Raw genomic sequence first — 15,455 nt, 5'->3', positions numbered from 1 at the left:
TGCAACTTTGGCTTCGGGAAGTGCCGTAGAACTTCGTCAGTGACCAGCGACTGAGCTGAGCGTTGCTGGTTGTCGTAAAGAATCTACTTTTCATCGCAAGTCACAACACGTTGGAGAAACGGGTCGTTCTTGTTGCGTAAAAGAAGGGAAGACGACACTTCAAAACGGCGTTTTTTGTTTTTATTTGTCTTTTAATAGACGTAGATGGGGAAGGAGTTTAACTGGACAGCTGAATTATGTGGACCTGTATTTAAGACGAAAATTAATTATTCTGTCTTGGTTAATACTTTCATATATGTGGTCTTAAATATGCTTGTGTGAATATTAGTCAGCATGTACACAGCGTTTATAAACTCTATGTAGAAGCAAAAATAGTGGTATCATATTTATTAGTAATAGCAGAAAGGTATTTTCCAAGTCGATGTATGAAGGTTTAATTTTGTGTTCGTGGTTAAACAGTTCCCGAATGATTCATCACCTCAAACTGTAAGCAAGTAACATAGAACAAGACTAAATATGTCCTGTTAGTATCGGCAGCACTGTTAGATTATCAGATAGTGTTTTAAATACATCTGTAACAGAGCTGCTTTTTTCACACCAGATGTCTATTATGAGTCTAATTACGGGATACAGGTGATGGCTATTGCAGAAGAGCTGATTCCATGTTGAAAGGATTACGCACAATTACTCCGTACAAGGTGGATGTCTCTTGAAATTATGTAGTGCACCATAATAAACATAAGATGACATGTTAAAATATATCTTCTTTCATGACATGTTAAAATTTATATTCTTTGATTATAAGGAATTTAAATCATTTGATATATAGTGTTTTAAGTCTTGGTACCTATGTAAGAAATAAAAAAAATGATTGTGTTACAACAGGCTGGTCGATTCTTGTTTCAAAGTTACATCACATTACATATGATTAAGAAAGAGATGAACGTCTAATATCTTGTTTAATTCTTTAAAATATATGGATTTGTCAAATGAAAATAAAGTATTATGAATTACAATAATCACTTTTATACCTCTTTCATTCAATGTCCATGTCCTAATGTCCTACAGTGCACATGTTTACGTTTTACAACCAGAGACAAAACTGGATGTCACAATTATACTGCAGTAGATTCGATATTCTTGCGATGGTGAATGTTTATCGCCCGACTTGTCAATATTATAATTTCTTTAAGAAACCTGTTGCTGAAATATCACTTATATGTATACAAGCGATTTAGGTCTTAGTAAACACTTATAGGTTAAGGTATTATGACATAATATTATAAAGAAATAAGGTTTTCTGGAAGGTGCAGTGTGGCCGAATGATGCAGAAGTTTGCTTTGCAACCTCAGGTTTTGGGGTTCGATTCCACAACGTGGTAACTTGGGCAAAATGATTTTCTACAGCTTTGGGTTGAGGCATATTTTATGAATTTATCTGGGCACACAGAAACAATAGAATCATGTCGGGTGGATTAAACCTGTGATTCAAAAGTTACACACTGAGTCACGCTGATTCTGCCTGTAAATTACAGTAAGGGTACACGTGTCTGTGGAGTGCTCAGCAAATTACACTTTAATTCAGAAGCAGCTTATTCAGTTGGTCGAACCACCTGGTCCTCGTCGTCGAACGACGGAAATCCACAATTCTTTTTGATCGTGTTGTCAACTAAAATCTCGCAGTGCGTGATTGCTGACATGCATGTAATATGTTCTCTATCGCAGCCATTGACTATAGCCACGCATTACTTTTTCCCCTAACTGAATTTGACTTTGTTGCCATTTGAAAGAAATCCTTATATTTATGAACTTATTGCATCTACGAGTGTATGATTCCGTCTTTATTACAGATTCCATTGCTGATGGATTAGCAATCGATTATGTGAACCAATTATTGTTTTATAGCGATGCTGGCATCAGGATAATCGGAGTAATGACCCTAAGTGCATATCCTTTCCATAAGACGTTGATCAACAGTGGTCTGGAGAAAGTTCGATCTGTAATTGCTAGCCCCATTGAGAAGTAAGTACTCCTCACATATTGTAAGGAATGATGAATTGAATAAGTTGAAACCGGTACGGAAATATCGTTGTACGCACACATCTTTCCATCTCTTTCTGTCTCTATACCACAGACCTCTCTCTCACACACATCAAATTATACATACAATAAAGAACAGCTTCATTTAAATAACTTTCAGGAAAGTATGAGTTGTCGTATAAGCCCTCAACTCAGTGTGCACGGCTTTAAGTGAGCAAAAATTACTGTATGGAAATGAGAGTGACTATGTCCATTTCTCATTTATTAATTGGTATTACGTTCTGCACTGACTTGATGGTTTGCTGTAAATTATAAGAATATTCAGATTTAACGACTGGTTATAAACATTGCTATTCTACTACAATATACATACGTGTGTATATACATACATACATATATACATACATAAATGAATACATGAATACATACATACATACATACATACATACATACATACATACATACATATACATATATATATATATACAGACAGACAGACAGATAAACAGTCAGACATACAGACATACACACAGCTATATATACGTATGTAGTGTATCTATATATATGTGTGCGTTTATATGTATTTATATATAAATATATATATATACATATACAAAAACACATGCACACGCACATATATGCACATGCGCTTTCAGGTGTATCCACAAACGCACACACACACATACACATTTTTTGTATTATTTATTCACCATTACGCATGTTTCATTTGCTAATAGGAATGACAGAATTGTATTGGGTTGTCTAGAAAGTTCGTGCCGATTTTTAAAGGAAAGAAAACGGTCAAGAAATACTTGCCATTACATTTATAATCAACCAAATACGAACAATTTTGTTGCACAATGCATCTCCATCTTTCCTTTAACATGAAAATACCATCTTCCCAGAATTGAGGGGGTTTCATGGCAAATAATTCATGAAGGTATCTTTTTACGTCATCCAAGGAATTGAAATTTTTACCATTAAAACTATTCTGCAGAGACCTGAATAAGTGGAAATCCGAAGCAGCAATATCTGGTGAATATGGAAGGTGGGGTAACACATCCCAGGCGTCCCAAAGCATCAAGTGCCGAAAATGAACTTTTGTATCTTCCATTTTAAAGGGTTACAGAATTAACACAGGTTATAGGAACATAAACCTTCTTCCATGAAAAGATAGCTTAAACTGTGCCCTAAATTGAGGTGTAGTCAAATCCTATTTTATGAACTCAACCATGTTCTAAAATAAGTCGTAAGGTAAGCTACTAGAAATCGGCACGAACTTTCCGGACAACCTAATACATGTTGGATACTCTTTTAAGAAATATCATATTAGAAATTCTTCAGACAGAGAATCAAATAATGTAAAATTTATATTTGAGTGAAGAGTTCAGCATTTATCTTGTTTCTCTATTTCAGGAGAATATATTGGTCAGACTGGGGATCAGATCCTAAAATTGAACGCTGTGGAATGGATGGTTCAGAGCGACAAGTCATTGCCAAATTCAAAGAAGGAGCTTGGCCAAATGGTTTAGCTCTTGATGTAAGAGGTAAATATTTCATGTACTAACAATACTTTAATTCCTGCCAATAGCTGAATTGTGATTAGGGACTGCCTTCATATAATCAATTAATCAATCAATCAATCAATCAATCAATCACTGTTCTCATTGTCCTGTTCTCGTTACCACTTTCACCCTCCGCAAAAATTCCAAATTTTATATAATTTGCTTTGCGGGAAGGACTGTTTCAACGAAGTTGCGTCTTGTCCTTGCCTTCGTAGCGTTAAGTAGATGAAACAGGGACAACTGAAGAAGGGGACTATTCTTTATGTTGTATGTCTCGTTTCTCATTGTGTTCAACGTTTATTTACAAGGAGAGAAACAAGGAGAGAAAAAAATGCGTGTAATATGTATATGTATATATATATATATATATATATATATATATATATATATATTATATATATATATATATGCGTGTAATATATATATGTATATATATATATATATTCTTACCCAGTCTGTCTCATAATGAACAAACTAGCTAATGTCCTCCAATGTTCTTTTTATCATCACAACGAAACCTTCACTCTAAATTATATACACATGTATGTATGTATGTATGTATGTATGTATGTATGTATGTATGTATGTATGTATGTATGTATGTATGTATGTATGTATGTATGTATTTATGTATGTATGTATGGCTGCATGCATACATGTATGTATGCCATTATTCAATTTATTTCAAGGTATAGAAAGAGCCGGTTTCTAACCTAGATCGAAGGCTCCAATCAATACATCAGAAAGCTACTATCATATTTCTACATTCGTGGTTAAATAAGCATCAGAGTAACTCGTTTGAATCATCAAGGTAGCCAGTTGGCAGAATTGTTAGTACGCCGGGCAAGATGCTTAACAGTATTTCGTCCGTCGTCACGTTCTGTCCTCGAATTTCGCCGAGGTCGACTTTGCCTTTTATCCTTTCGGGGTCAGTAAATTAAGTACAAGTGAAAGAATGAGGGCGATGTAATCGACAAGTCCTCTTTCTCCAAATTTCCGGCCTTGTGCCTTTAGTAGGAAGGATTATTATTATTTTTTGCACGCTTCATGGAAAAAAGAAAATTGAAGCGCTCCGTGTAGTAGAAATAGGAAAATGTGGAAAAGGAAGAAAGGGAGACTGACTGAGTAAATGAATGAATGAATGAGAAAAGAAAATATTCTCTAAACTCACAAAACTTTTCGACCCATGTGCAAACACAAACCATAGTAAATTCTGTGTAATTCTGATTTAATGCGTCAGCTAATATAATATTACTACTCTGTATAACAATAAAAAAATAAATTACGTTCACAACCATAAATCATACGTTGAGGAGAAAACAGAATTTTTTCGTATTACGAGTCGGAGAAAAATAAAATGTTTATAAAAGAATTCAGATCTGAAGACTAAGGGAAGTGACTCTAAGTGTCAAACATGTAGAGTTATGTCCCCTAAAATGCTGAAATATTTAACAACTTGCATAGCCTGCTTTTCGATACTAGTTACTTAAGGTCTTCGTTGTAATGCTTATTGTAGCTGTTTTGCATCGGTCCAAATAATATCGAACAGATTTAGAAGTAAAGCTGCTCCAATTGTGAATATCCATTTTTTCTCCCGATAAAGTGTAAGCATAACTATGTGTTTAAGAAGTTGGTTTTGCAACCACGTGGCTGCTTCGTGTTCATTTTCACTGCATGGCACCTTAGACAAGTATCTTCTACTAAAGTTCCGGATTAACCAATGCTTCGTGAGTGAATTTGTTAGACGGAAACCATTTGGAATGCAATTCATAGTGTTTGATTATATTGTGGGCTTTCTCTTGTACATCAAATTTTGTGAACCCATAGATAGATAAAAAAAAATTCGTGTTGTTTATGAATATGAGTTTCGTCGTGGAACCAATGCATCCCAAACAGCTCAGAACATCAATGACGTGCTTGGTGAAGATTTGGCGAATGAGTGTACTCCACGTCGATGGTTTGAGAAGTTCCGGTCTGGTGATTTTACTCTTGAAAATTAGCCCAGTGGTAGATCTAAAACAATGGGGGATAATGATGAGCTGGAAACTGTAGTGGAAGCAGATACATCTCAAACTACGCGTGAGTTAGCAGCAAGGTTTGATGTTTCGATTCTAACTGTATTGGAAAATCTGAAAGAAATCTGAAAGGTAAAGAAGCTGGACAAGTGGGTACCACACAAACTGGACGAGCATCAGTTGACATGTCGTCTTGAAACTTGCTATTCTTTGCTGTTATGGCATAAAAGCGAACCATTTTTGCATTGTATTGTTAAGTGGATGAAAAATAGAATCTTTTCAACAATAGCAAGCGTTCTGCTTGGTGGTACCAAAGTACCAAAAGTACGAAGTACCAAAACACAATCCAAATAAAATATTCATAAAAAATGATGATGGTATCTGTTTGGTGGTCTACCGCTGGTGTCATCTACTACATCTTCATGAAACCTGTTAAGTCAATTACAGCGGATGTATACATCAACCAATTCGATGAAATGATGAGTAAACTTGTAATTAAACAACTGGGATTGGTCAATAGAGACAGGCCAATTCTCTTGTGAGACAATGCTTGACCACATATTGCGAAAAGAACGCTACTCAAGTTACTGGAACTGAACTTGGAAGTACTCTGTCATACACCATATTCACCAGTCCTTGCACCAACTGACTGTCACATTTTCTAGGCATTAGACAACTTTTTGCAAGGAAAAATCTTCAAATTCTTCAAATCTGAAGATGGAAAAACAACCTTTCGTAATTTCATCATCATATGCTCTCCAGAATTCTTCGCTGCCAGCATAAATAAGATAAAGAGAAAATGGCAAAATTGTGTTGATAATTTAGGCGCATACTTTGATTAACTGCATTGCTTTTTGTAAAATAGACTTTCAGTTCAAAATCGGACATTTCGTTCTTGATGACCTGATATATACGTGTGTGTATGTGTGTGTATGTGTGTGTGTGTGTGTGTATGTGTGCGTGTGCGTGTGTCTTTGGTTTCTCTCATTCCACCACTTCACAGTGTTTGCTTTGATTACGTTCCCGTAACTTAGCGATTCGACACTAGAGTCCCGATAGATTAAACACCAAGCTCTCAAGGTGACGCCCTAGTATAGCAGCAGCCTTGTAGTAAGTTAAAAAGGCAAAATAAAAGGTTGCATTATTCAATATTGTTTCTCGTTATCAGACATTTGCGAAAGTTGGCTGATATATCAAACAATACAATCTTTCTTCTTCATTGACAATGCGATTATAGCGTTATTACGAGTAAAAAATAATTTGATCAAGTAAGTGGAAGCGATTACAGCTTTTGCTGCAATTTTCCCATTCAGTATCTGCGATTATTAAAATGAATATCATTAAAATAATGGCAACAACCTATACAACTTGATACTTAAAACACAAAAAACAATTTTAAAAATTGATTCATTGTGGGGAAAAGAGTAAAGTTGAATTGTTTTCGGGACAGACGTCCTTTCTTCCTTTGAACATCAGCCGTTTAGGTTTTCCCATCTCAGTGCATAACTTTTTCCTGACGTTTTAGCTGAAAGCCATCAATCTCACCAGTCACAGATGGACAGCAACTTCCCTTTCTCATGACGAAACAATTTTTAGAAAACATTTTTAACTGCACTGCATTTCGATAAGCATGATCTCCGAACGTCATCAGGTGTCGTATTCGTTGATATATTCATAAGTCCAGATTGGGTTCTAGATTCGATGACCCTGCGTGGCCTCTTAGGCGTGTCTTATAACATAGTCTGTTCAATCCAACCCCTGTGATTGAAATTAGGTAAGCAGAATATATTTAACAGCCCGTCCAGTGAATTCTATTGGTGAATGTTGCGTTAGGGATACACGCATGTGTAGGTTATTCATCCCTTAGATAATAGGTCAAGGAGTTCGCAGTTCTTGTGACCGAAGTGAATACATGTCGAAACAAACGTTGACGTTTTACTTCTCTGTTTATTGTCCTGACTGTGTATTTTCAAATAGACTTTCTACGTCAGATTGCTTAACATCACTATTTGGCTCTTAGCTGTCTATGTTGTTGCAAGCATTTGGTCTCAGACTATGGTCTGATGATATAATACATCCTTCTTTTCATTTGTCTTATATACTCTAAAAATAAAAAACGGACTATTGATGATGACCTTTCTTCTCTAGACCACTAACAATTCTTTGAGCCTCTCTCTGTGTGTGTATATATATATATTCTTTCGTTCTTTTACTTGCTTCAGTCATTTGACTACGGCCATGCTGGAGCACCGCTTTAGTCGAACAATTCGATACCAAGACTTATTATTTGTAAGCGTAGTACTTATTCTGTTGGCAACTTTTTTTTTCGAACCGCTAAGTTACAAGGATGTGAACACACCGACATTGGTTGTCAAGTGATGGTGAGGGACAAACACAGACACACAAATTCACACACACTCACACAAACGCACGCTCATACACACACACACACACACACACACACACACACACATACACACACACACATACAACAGGCTTCTCACACTTTCCTTCTGCCAAATCCACTCACAAGGCTTTGGTCGGCCCGAGCCTATAGTAGAAGATACTAGATATAGTACAAGGCAAGGTGCCACGCAGTGGGACTCAAGCATGTGGTTAGTAAGCAAGCTACTTACCACACAGCTACTCCTGCGATATATATATATATATATATATATATATATTATATATATATATATATATATATATATATATATAGATATTAGGCGCAGGAGTGGCTGTGTGGTAAGTAGCTTGCTAACCAACCACATGGTTCCGGGTTCAGTCCCACTGCGTGGCATCTTGGGCAAGTGTCTTCTGCTATAGCCCCGGGCCGACCAATGCCTTGTGAGTGGATTTGGTAGACGGAAACTGAAAGAAGCCTGTCGTATATATGTGTATATATATGTATGTGTGTTTGTTTGTGTGTCTGTGTTTGTCCCCCTAGCATTGCTTGACAACCGATGCTGGTGTGTTTATGTCCCCGTTACTTAGCGGTTCGGCAAAAGAGACCGATAGCATAAGTACTGGGCTTACAAAAAAAAAAAGAATAAGTCCCCGGGTCGAGTCGCTCGACTAAAGGCGGTGCTCCAGCATGGCCGCAGTCAAAGGACTGAAACAAGTAAAAGAGAGTAAGAGTAAAGAGTATATTAAGGTAAATATTTCAATTACCTGAAGATTGACTGTAACCATAACTCGAATTATTACGAATTGGACAGCCATGAAACGATCGTAGAGTTTTACTCATTATCTTTTATTAAACTTTTAATACTTTTGATATATATTTAAAATAATATAAATTAATTAATTTTATGTATTGGCTTAAGTTTTTCATTGTTTGATTTGCCTAATAGTGGTTTCATCTCTAATTTGATATAATATATATATATATATATATATATATATAAAGAATTTCGTTGAAGAAATATTCCCCACGTGGTGAGTTGTAGTGTAAAAATATATAATAAAAGAAGGAAAACTGCACACAGTTTTTATAGGTTTAACATATTTTAAAGGATAGAATATTATCATATCCTACCGGTTTCGTGTGCCGCTGATCATGACATCGAAATTGGTGAAAAAATTGCAATTTCGTATTTTCTTAAGAAGCTTTTAGTCCATGTTGCACATATGAGAGCTTGTTAGTAAGATTTTACTATGTATGTACATCCATCTGTTACATAATGTCGGTATAAGCAGGCATATCTGAATGAATAAATTGTATGGGAGTCCATTGAATGGGTCGTACCTGAACTTTCTAGATCCACCTGGCCGAGTCAGATATTGTGCCGTGCTGATTCTACCTAAGAATTAAATACAAGATGCGTGTATTTGTAATAATCATCCAATTCGCACGGAAGGTGATTGAGCAGGTTGTTCATTTAATCGAATAACTGGACGTTCAATGCCAAAATTCGACCTGAACTTACATCATACAGACCAAGATTATCCCTTAAAGTATATGATGAGGAACATAGGGTGCCAAAGAAAGAGAGAATCACGAAATGCATTTTTCCCGTGTTAGATATACGGCGGTTCAAATTGTCAATTACAGTAGTCTCTTAAAATATGAATTAAAAAAATGGTGGCATTTACTTATAACATTATTACTATTTAGTGTGGAGGCTGCCCAGTCGTTAGGGCAGCGGACACGCGGTCGTAGGATCGCGGTTTCGATTTTCAGACCGGGCATTGTGAGTGTTTATTTAGCAAAAACATTTAAAGCTCCACGAGGCGCCGGCAGGGGGTGGTGGTGAACTCTTTCACCACAACTTTCTCTCACTCTTTCTTCATGTTTCTGTTGTACCTGTATTTTAAAGAGGCCAGCCTTCTCACACTCTGTGTCACGCTGAATCACCCCGAGAACTACGTTAAGAGTACACGTGTCTGTGGAGTGCTCAGCCACTTACACGTTAATAAATGAGCTGCGACGTCACTGGTGCCAAGCTGTATCGGCCTTTGCCTTTCCTTTGGATCATATCGGTGGCGTGGAGAGGAGAGGCTGGTATGCATGGGCAACTGCTGATCTTCCATAAACAGCCTTGCCCAGACTTTTGCCTCGGAGGGTAACTTTCTAGGTGCAATCCCATGGTCATTCATGACCGAAGTGGGGTCACAACAACATTACTATTTAGTGTTAAATAGTGAACTTAGTGTTAAAAAATGAGATTGAAAAAATTAACGATGATACTCTATATAGTGTGGTCTCACCCGCAAGACATACGAGACAACTGAAGTTTAAATCTATTATTTTACATTTATGCCTTATTATGATTTAATTTCTTTCCTAGACACAGTGAGATCCGAGGTAGATTCATTTTTATTCTGTTTTTATAGTATGATTTGACTTTTAATCTTACCAACTTTGTATTGCCATATAATTCTTTATCTTTGTATGTGTATGTTTGTCCATCTAATTCTGCTTCTAATATCTTACCAATACAGAGAAGCGATTATACTGGGTTGATGCCCGCTCCAACAAAATTGCTTCGATGACCACTGACGGCAAGCATCAATATATACTCTACAATGAATCGGACGCCCATTATTTTGGTATTGCTCTGTCTGGTGATTACCTTTACCTTACAGACTGGTCACGAAAGTAAGTATAACATTATGACTTGTAATATGGGAAAATATTTTCTTCGGCATAGTCACAACTAGAACGTATTTATAGCTCATTAAATCAGAACTGATCAGAAATCTAAGTAATAAGGACCAAATTTACAAAACTATTTCGACAAGAAATGGTTACAGTGCAGTTCTCCTGTTGCATACTGTAGACTTGAATTAGAAAAAGGGTATAGTGTACAATGCAATCATATGTACAGAAACGAGATTATATATATATATATATATATATATATGCATATACACACAGTGGCTCTGTGGTGAGAAGCTTGCTTCCTAACCACTTGGTTCCGGGCTCAGTCTCACTGCGGAGTACCTTGGGCAAGTGTCTTCTACTATAGCCGCGGGCTAACCAAGGCCTTTGAGTGGATTTGACAGACGGAAACTGAAAGAACCTTAGCGTATATATATATATATATATATATATATATATATATATATATATATATATATTATGATGTAATATAAAATATATACATAGATATGTAAACAAACTTTAGAGGCGTCGAATTTCTTTGGTATTTTACAGATGTACATGTATACACATAAACACACATATATGATTATATATATATATATATATATATATATATATATATATATATATACATATATATACATATATACACATGCATATGAATATACATACATATATATCTACATACAAACACACACACACATATCTTTCATACATTACAAATATAAGTGAAAGACGATGTTTCTTTTAGGTACAGCAAGAGAAAATGTTATTAAGAGAACAATGTTTTACGCTACTCTTTAGTCAACTGAGAAATTTGTTAATTCATGTCCCAGTTCTGTTGTTATATAGTCATGCTGGAGGTAGCGAGTTGGCGGAAACGTTAGCACGCCGGGTGAAATGCTTAGCGGTATTTCGTCTGTTGCTACGTTCTGAGTTCAAATTCCGCGGATGTTAACTTTGCCTTTCATCCTTTCGGAGTCGATTAAATACGTACCAGTTACGCACTGATGTCGATGTAATCGACTTAATCCGTTTGTCTGTCCTTGTTCGTTTCCTCTGTGTTTAGCCCCTTGTGGGTAGTAAAGAAAAAGGTATTTCGTCTGCCGTTACGTTCTGAGTTCAAATTCCGACGAGGTCAAATTTGCCTTTCATCCTTTCGGAGTCGATAAATTAAGTACCAGTTATGCACTGTGGTCGATGTAATTGACTTAATCCCTTTGTCTGTCCTTGTTTGTCCCCTCTATGTTTAGCCCTTTGTGGGCAATAAAGAAATAAGAAACGTTTTTACTCTGGCCAAAATGCTTTGAGGCATTTCACTTGTGTTTAGTTCTTAGTTCAAATTCCATCGAGTTCGACCTTGCCTATGATAAAATATGTACCGGTTGAACACTGGGGTAGACCTAATCGACATTTTCCCCACTCAGGAAATTGCTGGCCTTGTGCCAAAATTTGAAATCATTATTTAGTCATGTTTAGGACTTTAGCATTTGATAGCTTAGTCTAGCTGGCTGAAGACAGATGCCACATTAACAACATAGTTATATGCAAGTAATCCATTCACTTCTGCAGATGAGTCCTGTGAGGTTTGTAGTAAAACTTGCTTGCCAGAGATTTGCGTCATACACATTAATTCTGCATGATATGCATCATATGTAAAAAAATGTAGCTGCTTGGTGGTCAATTAATTTTGAAGTAAGTTAATAGTAGTTGCTATCGTTGAGTCAAGGTCACATACTTATTGGAAAGGTAGAGTCTATTCAGAGTGCCGGAAATTGACATGTTTATAATGAGAAACAAGGTCGAGCCCACCACACGAGGGTTAAACGCAGAATGTAGGTGGCTTTAACTAAAAACTACAGGGCATTTTGTTTGGAGCTCTATCAATTTTTCTATCCAGTAATAAATAAAATATCGACCACACGGTCATAAAACACTTTTAAATAAAGAACTGAGTGCAAATATTATTGTCATAGGATGGGCATTAACAATAGGTTTTACCACAATCAACTTGGAAAAATTCACAAAACGAAAACCTGTTGAACAAGTTCTTGCTAACAGCGTACACTTTACGGAATATCTGTGAAAATTACTAGGAGCAAAATATCTAAGAATTTCTTCTAAAGAGAGTAAAACTTTGTGTATACGGTTAGATAAAGAAAACTGATAAATTACTGAATTTGAACAAAGGTACAGTCAAAAAGCAGCGGCCATCATGTGGCACCGCCTTGAAGAATTCGTTTTAGTTAAATGAATCGACCCTAGTCCTTATTTTTTGTTATTCTATCAGTCTCGGCGAACTGCTAAGTTACGGAAACACGTAAACATTGGTTGTTAAGCTATGGGGTGGGATGGGGGAAGACTTAGACCCAAACCGCCCCCCCCCACCCCCAAACACACGCACATGCGGCGGGTTTCTTTCAGTCTCCGTCTATCAAATCCATTCACAATGATTTGGTCGGCCCGAGGCTATAGCACAAGACACCTGAGGTGGGGAAGCAAGTGGTGGGGAAGCAAATTTCTTCCCATACGGCCACGCTTGCGCCAAATATGTATATAGGCGCAAGCGTGACTGATAGATATATCCATCCATCGATCTATCCATCAATCCATCGATCGATCCATGTATATATATATATATATATATTATATATATATATATATATATATATATATATATATATATATATATATATATATATATATATATATATATATATATATATATATATAATATATATATATTATATATATATATATATATATATATATTATATATATATATATATATATATATACATATATATATATATAGGAGGCGCAATGGCCTAGTGGTTAGGGCAGCGGACTTGCGGTCGGAGGATCGCGGTTTCGATCCCCAGACCAGGCGTTGTGTGTGTTTATTGAGCGAAAACACCTAAAAGCTCCACGAGGCTCCGGCAGGAGGTGGTGATCCCTGCTGTAGTCTTTCACCACTCTAAAAAGGCGGTGCTCCAGCATGGCCGCAATCAAATGACGGAAACAAGTACAAAAAAAAAAAAAAAATATAGGTGCAGGCGTGGGGTGTGGATAAAAATAGTTCACTCTGTAAAACCATGTGCATTCTAATTAAGTCTGACTGCGTGGCACCTTCGGCCAATCACTGCGCTGTGAGAGAATTTGTAGTAGATGTAGGGAAAGGAAAACAAAATGAATACTCATAAACAAAAATAGACAAGGGAAAAAAAAAACATTGAAACGATTATAAGAGAGAATGCGGGAAGTGGAGAAAATAATATCAATACGGTGAATAACCTAAAAAGCAATCCTTATATTATATTAATGACTCTAGAGGCTTTGGAGATCGAAAAGAAACAATTGTTATTATTGTTTCAGGATGCAAAATATTTTCAAAAAGCATGCACAATTAGAAAAGCGGATATGTGTATGTGTGTGTGTGTGTGTGTGTGTGTGTTAATGATTTTCCTGCAATAGTTCTACTTTGTCTAAGTTTATTCAAGTAACAATACAACAGCGCATGCCTAGACATATCAACAGAAAGATTATGAGACGTCAATATATATACTTGCTAAGGACTTTAAAGAGAAAAACAGCTGTTGACGTGTTTCAGTTTTAGTGATGAAAGTGAAAGAGGAACTAAGTATAAATACTTAGAAATAAGAACAAACATGTAAATTGAAAACATAAATAGAACGAGTAAAAGAAAGCGGATAAAGATTAAAATGTCATCGACAGAAACAGATACAAAGAAACACAATGGAAGAACAATCTAAGTCATTGTACTGTGATTAATGAGCTCCTTTTGATATCGTGTAGTTCCTGAATCAGTCCCACCGTGAAGCACCTTATGAATGAATTTGGTAGGCAGGAACTGTGTGGAAGCCTCGGCGAGCTGGCAGAAATGTTAGCACGCCGGGCGAAATGCGCAGCCGTGTTTCGTCTGCCGTTACGTTCTGAGTTCAAATTCCGCCGAGGTCGACTTTGCCTTTCATCTTTCCGGGGTCGATAAATAAAGTACCAGTTACGCACTGGGGTCGATGTAATCGACTTAATCCCTTTGTTTGTCCCCTCTATGTTTAGCCCCTTGTGGGCAATAAAGAAATGTATATGTGTGTGTGTGTGTGTGTATGTGTTTGTTGTATGCGTATGTTCTTGAGCTTATGTTTGTTCCTCGCTTCCACTTGACAACTGCTGTTGGTTTGTGGACGTCCCCATAATCTAGCAGTTAGGCAAAAGAATCAGCAGAATAACATTAAATATTTGTCTTCATTTTGTTTGTTGTTAACACAACGTTTCGGTTGATATATCCTCCAGCCTGGGTTCTCATTCCTAAGGCATTTTCCATGTTATTACTATTATTATAATTGTTGTTCCGGTCACTGCTTCGAACTCGGAATCTTGGGGTTAGTAGCCCCTCTCTCTTAACCACTATGCCATATGGCCGTGGGCAATTATGGATGAATTTTAGGGCTTTTAAATCTAATATTTTCTATAGAAAAATATTAGACATAGGCTGGAAGGTATATCAGCCGAAACGTTGTGTTAACAACAAACAAGATGAGGACAAATATCGTCGAATATAAATAATGTAAATAATGTACTTAATTCCTCATCTCTTAACTATAGAACTGTATCAGCAGAATAAGTTGTAGATTTAAAAATAAATACTGGGATCGATTTGTTCGACTTTACTTTTCAAGGCGGTGCTCCAGTATGACCACAGTCAAAT

At 36.4% G+C, this 15,455-nt stretch overlaps 1 protein-coding gene across 6 annotated transcripts in view; it reads left to right on the top strand.

Moving 5' to 3' along the window:
• LOC115216682 (low-density lipoprotein receptor-related protein 6) overlaps positions 1–15,455 on the top strand; it is a 111,947-nt gene that overhangs the window by 65,026 nt on the left and 31,466 nt on the right. For all 6 annotated transcript variants that reach the window (XM_029786190.2, XM_029786191.2, XM_036506834.1 and 3 more), the window contains exons 12-14: positions 1,850–2,021; positions 3,456–3,586; positions 10,564–10,720. In XM_029786190.2, coding sequence (XP_029642050.1) covers positions 1,850–2,021; positions 3,456–3,586; positions 10,564–10,720 — 460 coding nt within the window. The remainder of the gene's footprint in view (positions 1–1,849; positions 2,022–3,455; positions 3,587–10,563; positions 10,721–15,455) is intronic.

The sequence above is a fragment of the Octopus sinensis genome, linkage group LG10 (assembly GCF_006345805.1).
Source record: "Octopus sinensis linkage group LG10, ASM634580v1, whole genome shotgun sequence".
NCBI classification, from domain to species: Eukaryota; Metazoa; Mollusca; class Cephalopoda; order Octopoda; family Octopodidae; genus Octopus; species Octopus sinensis.
Note: the sequence above shows the minus strand (reverse complement) of the source record. Positions and strands in the feature narration are given on the sequence as shown.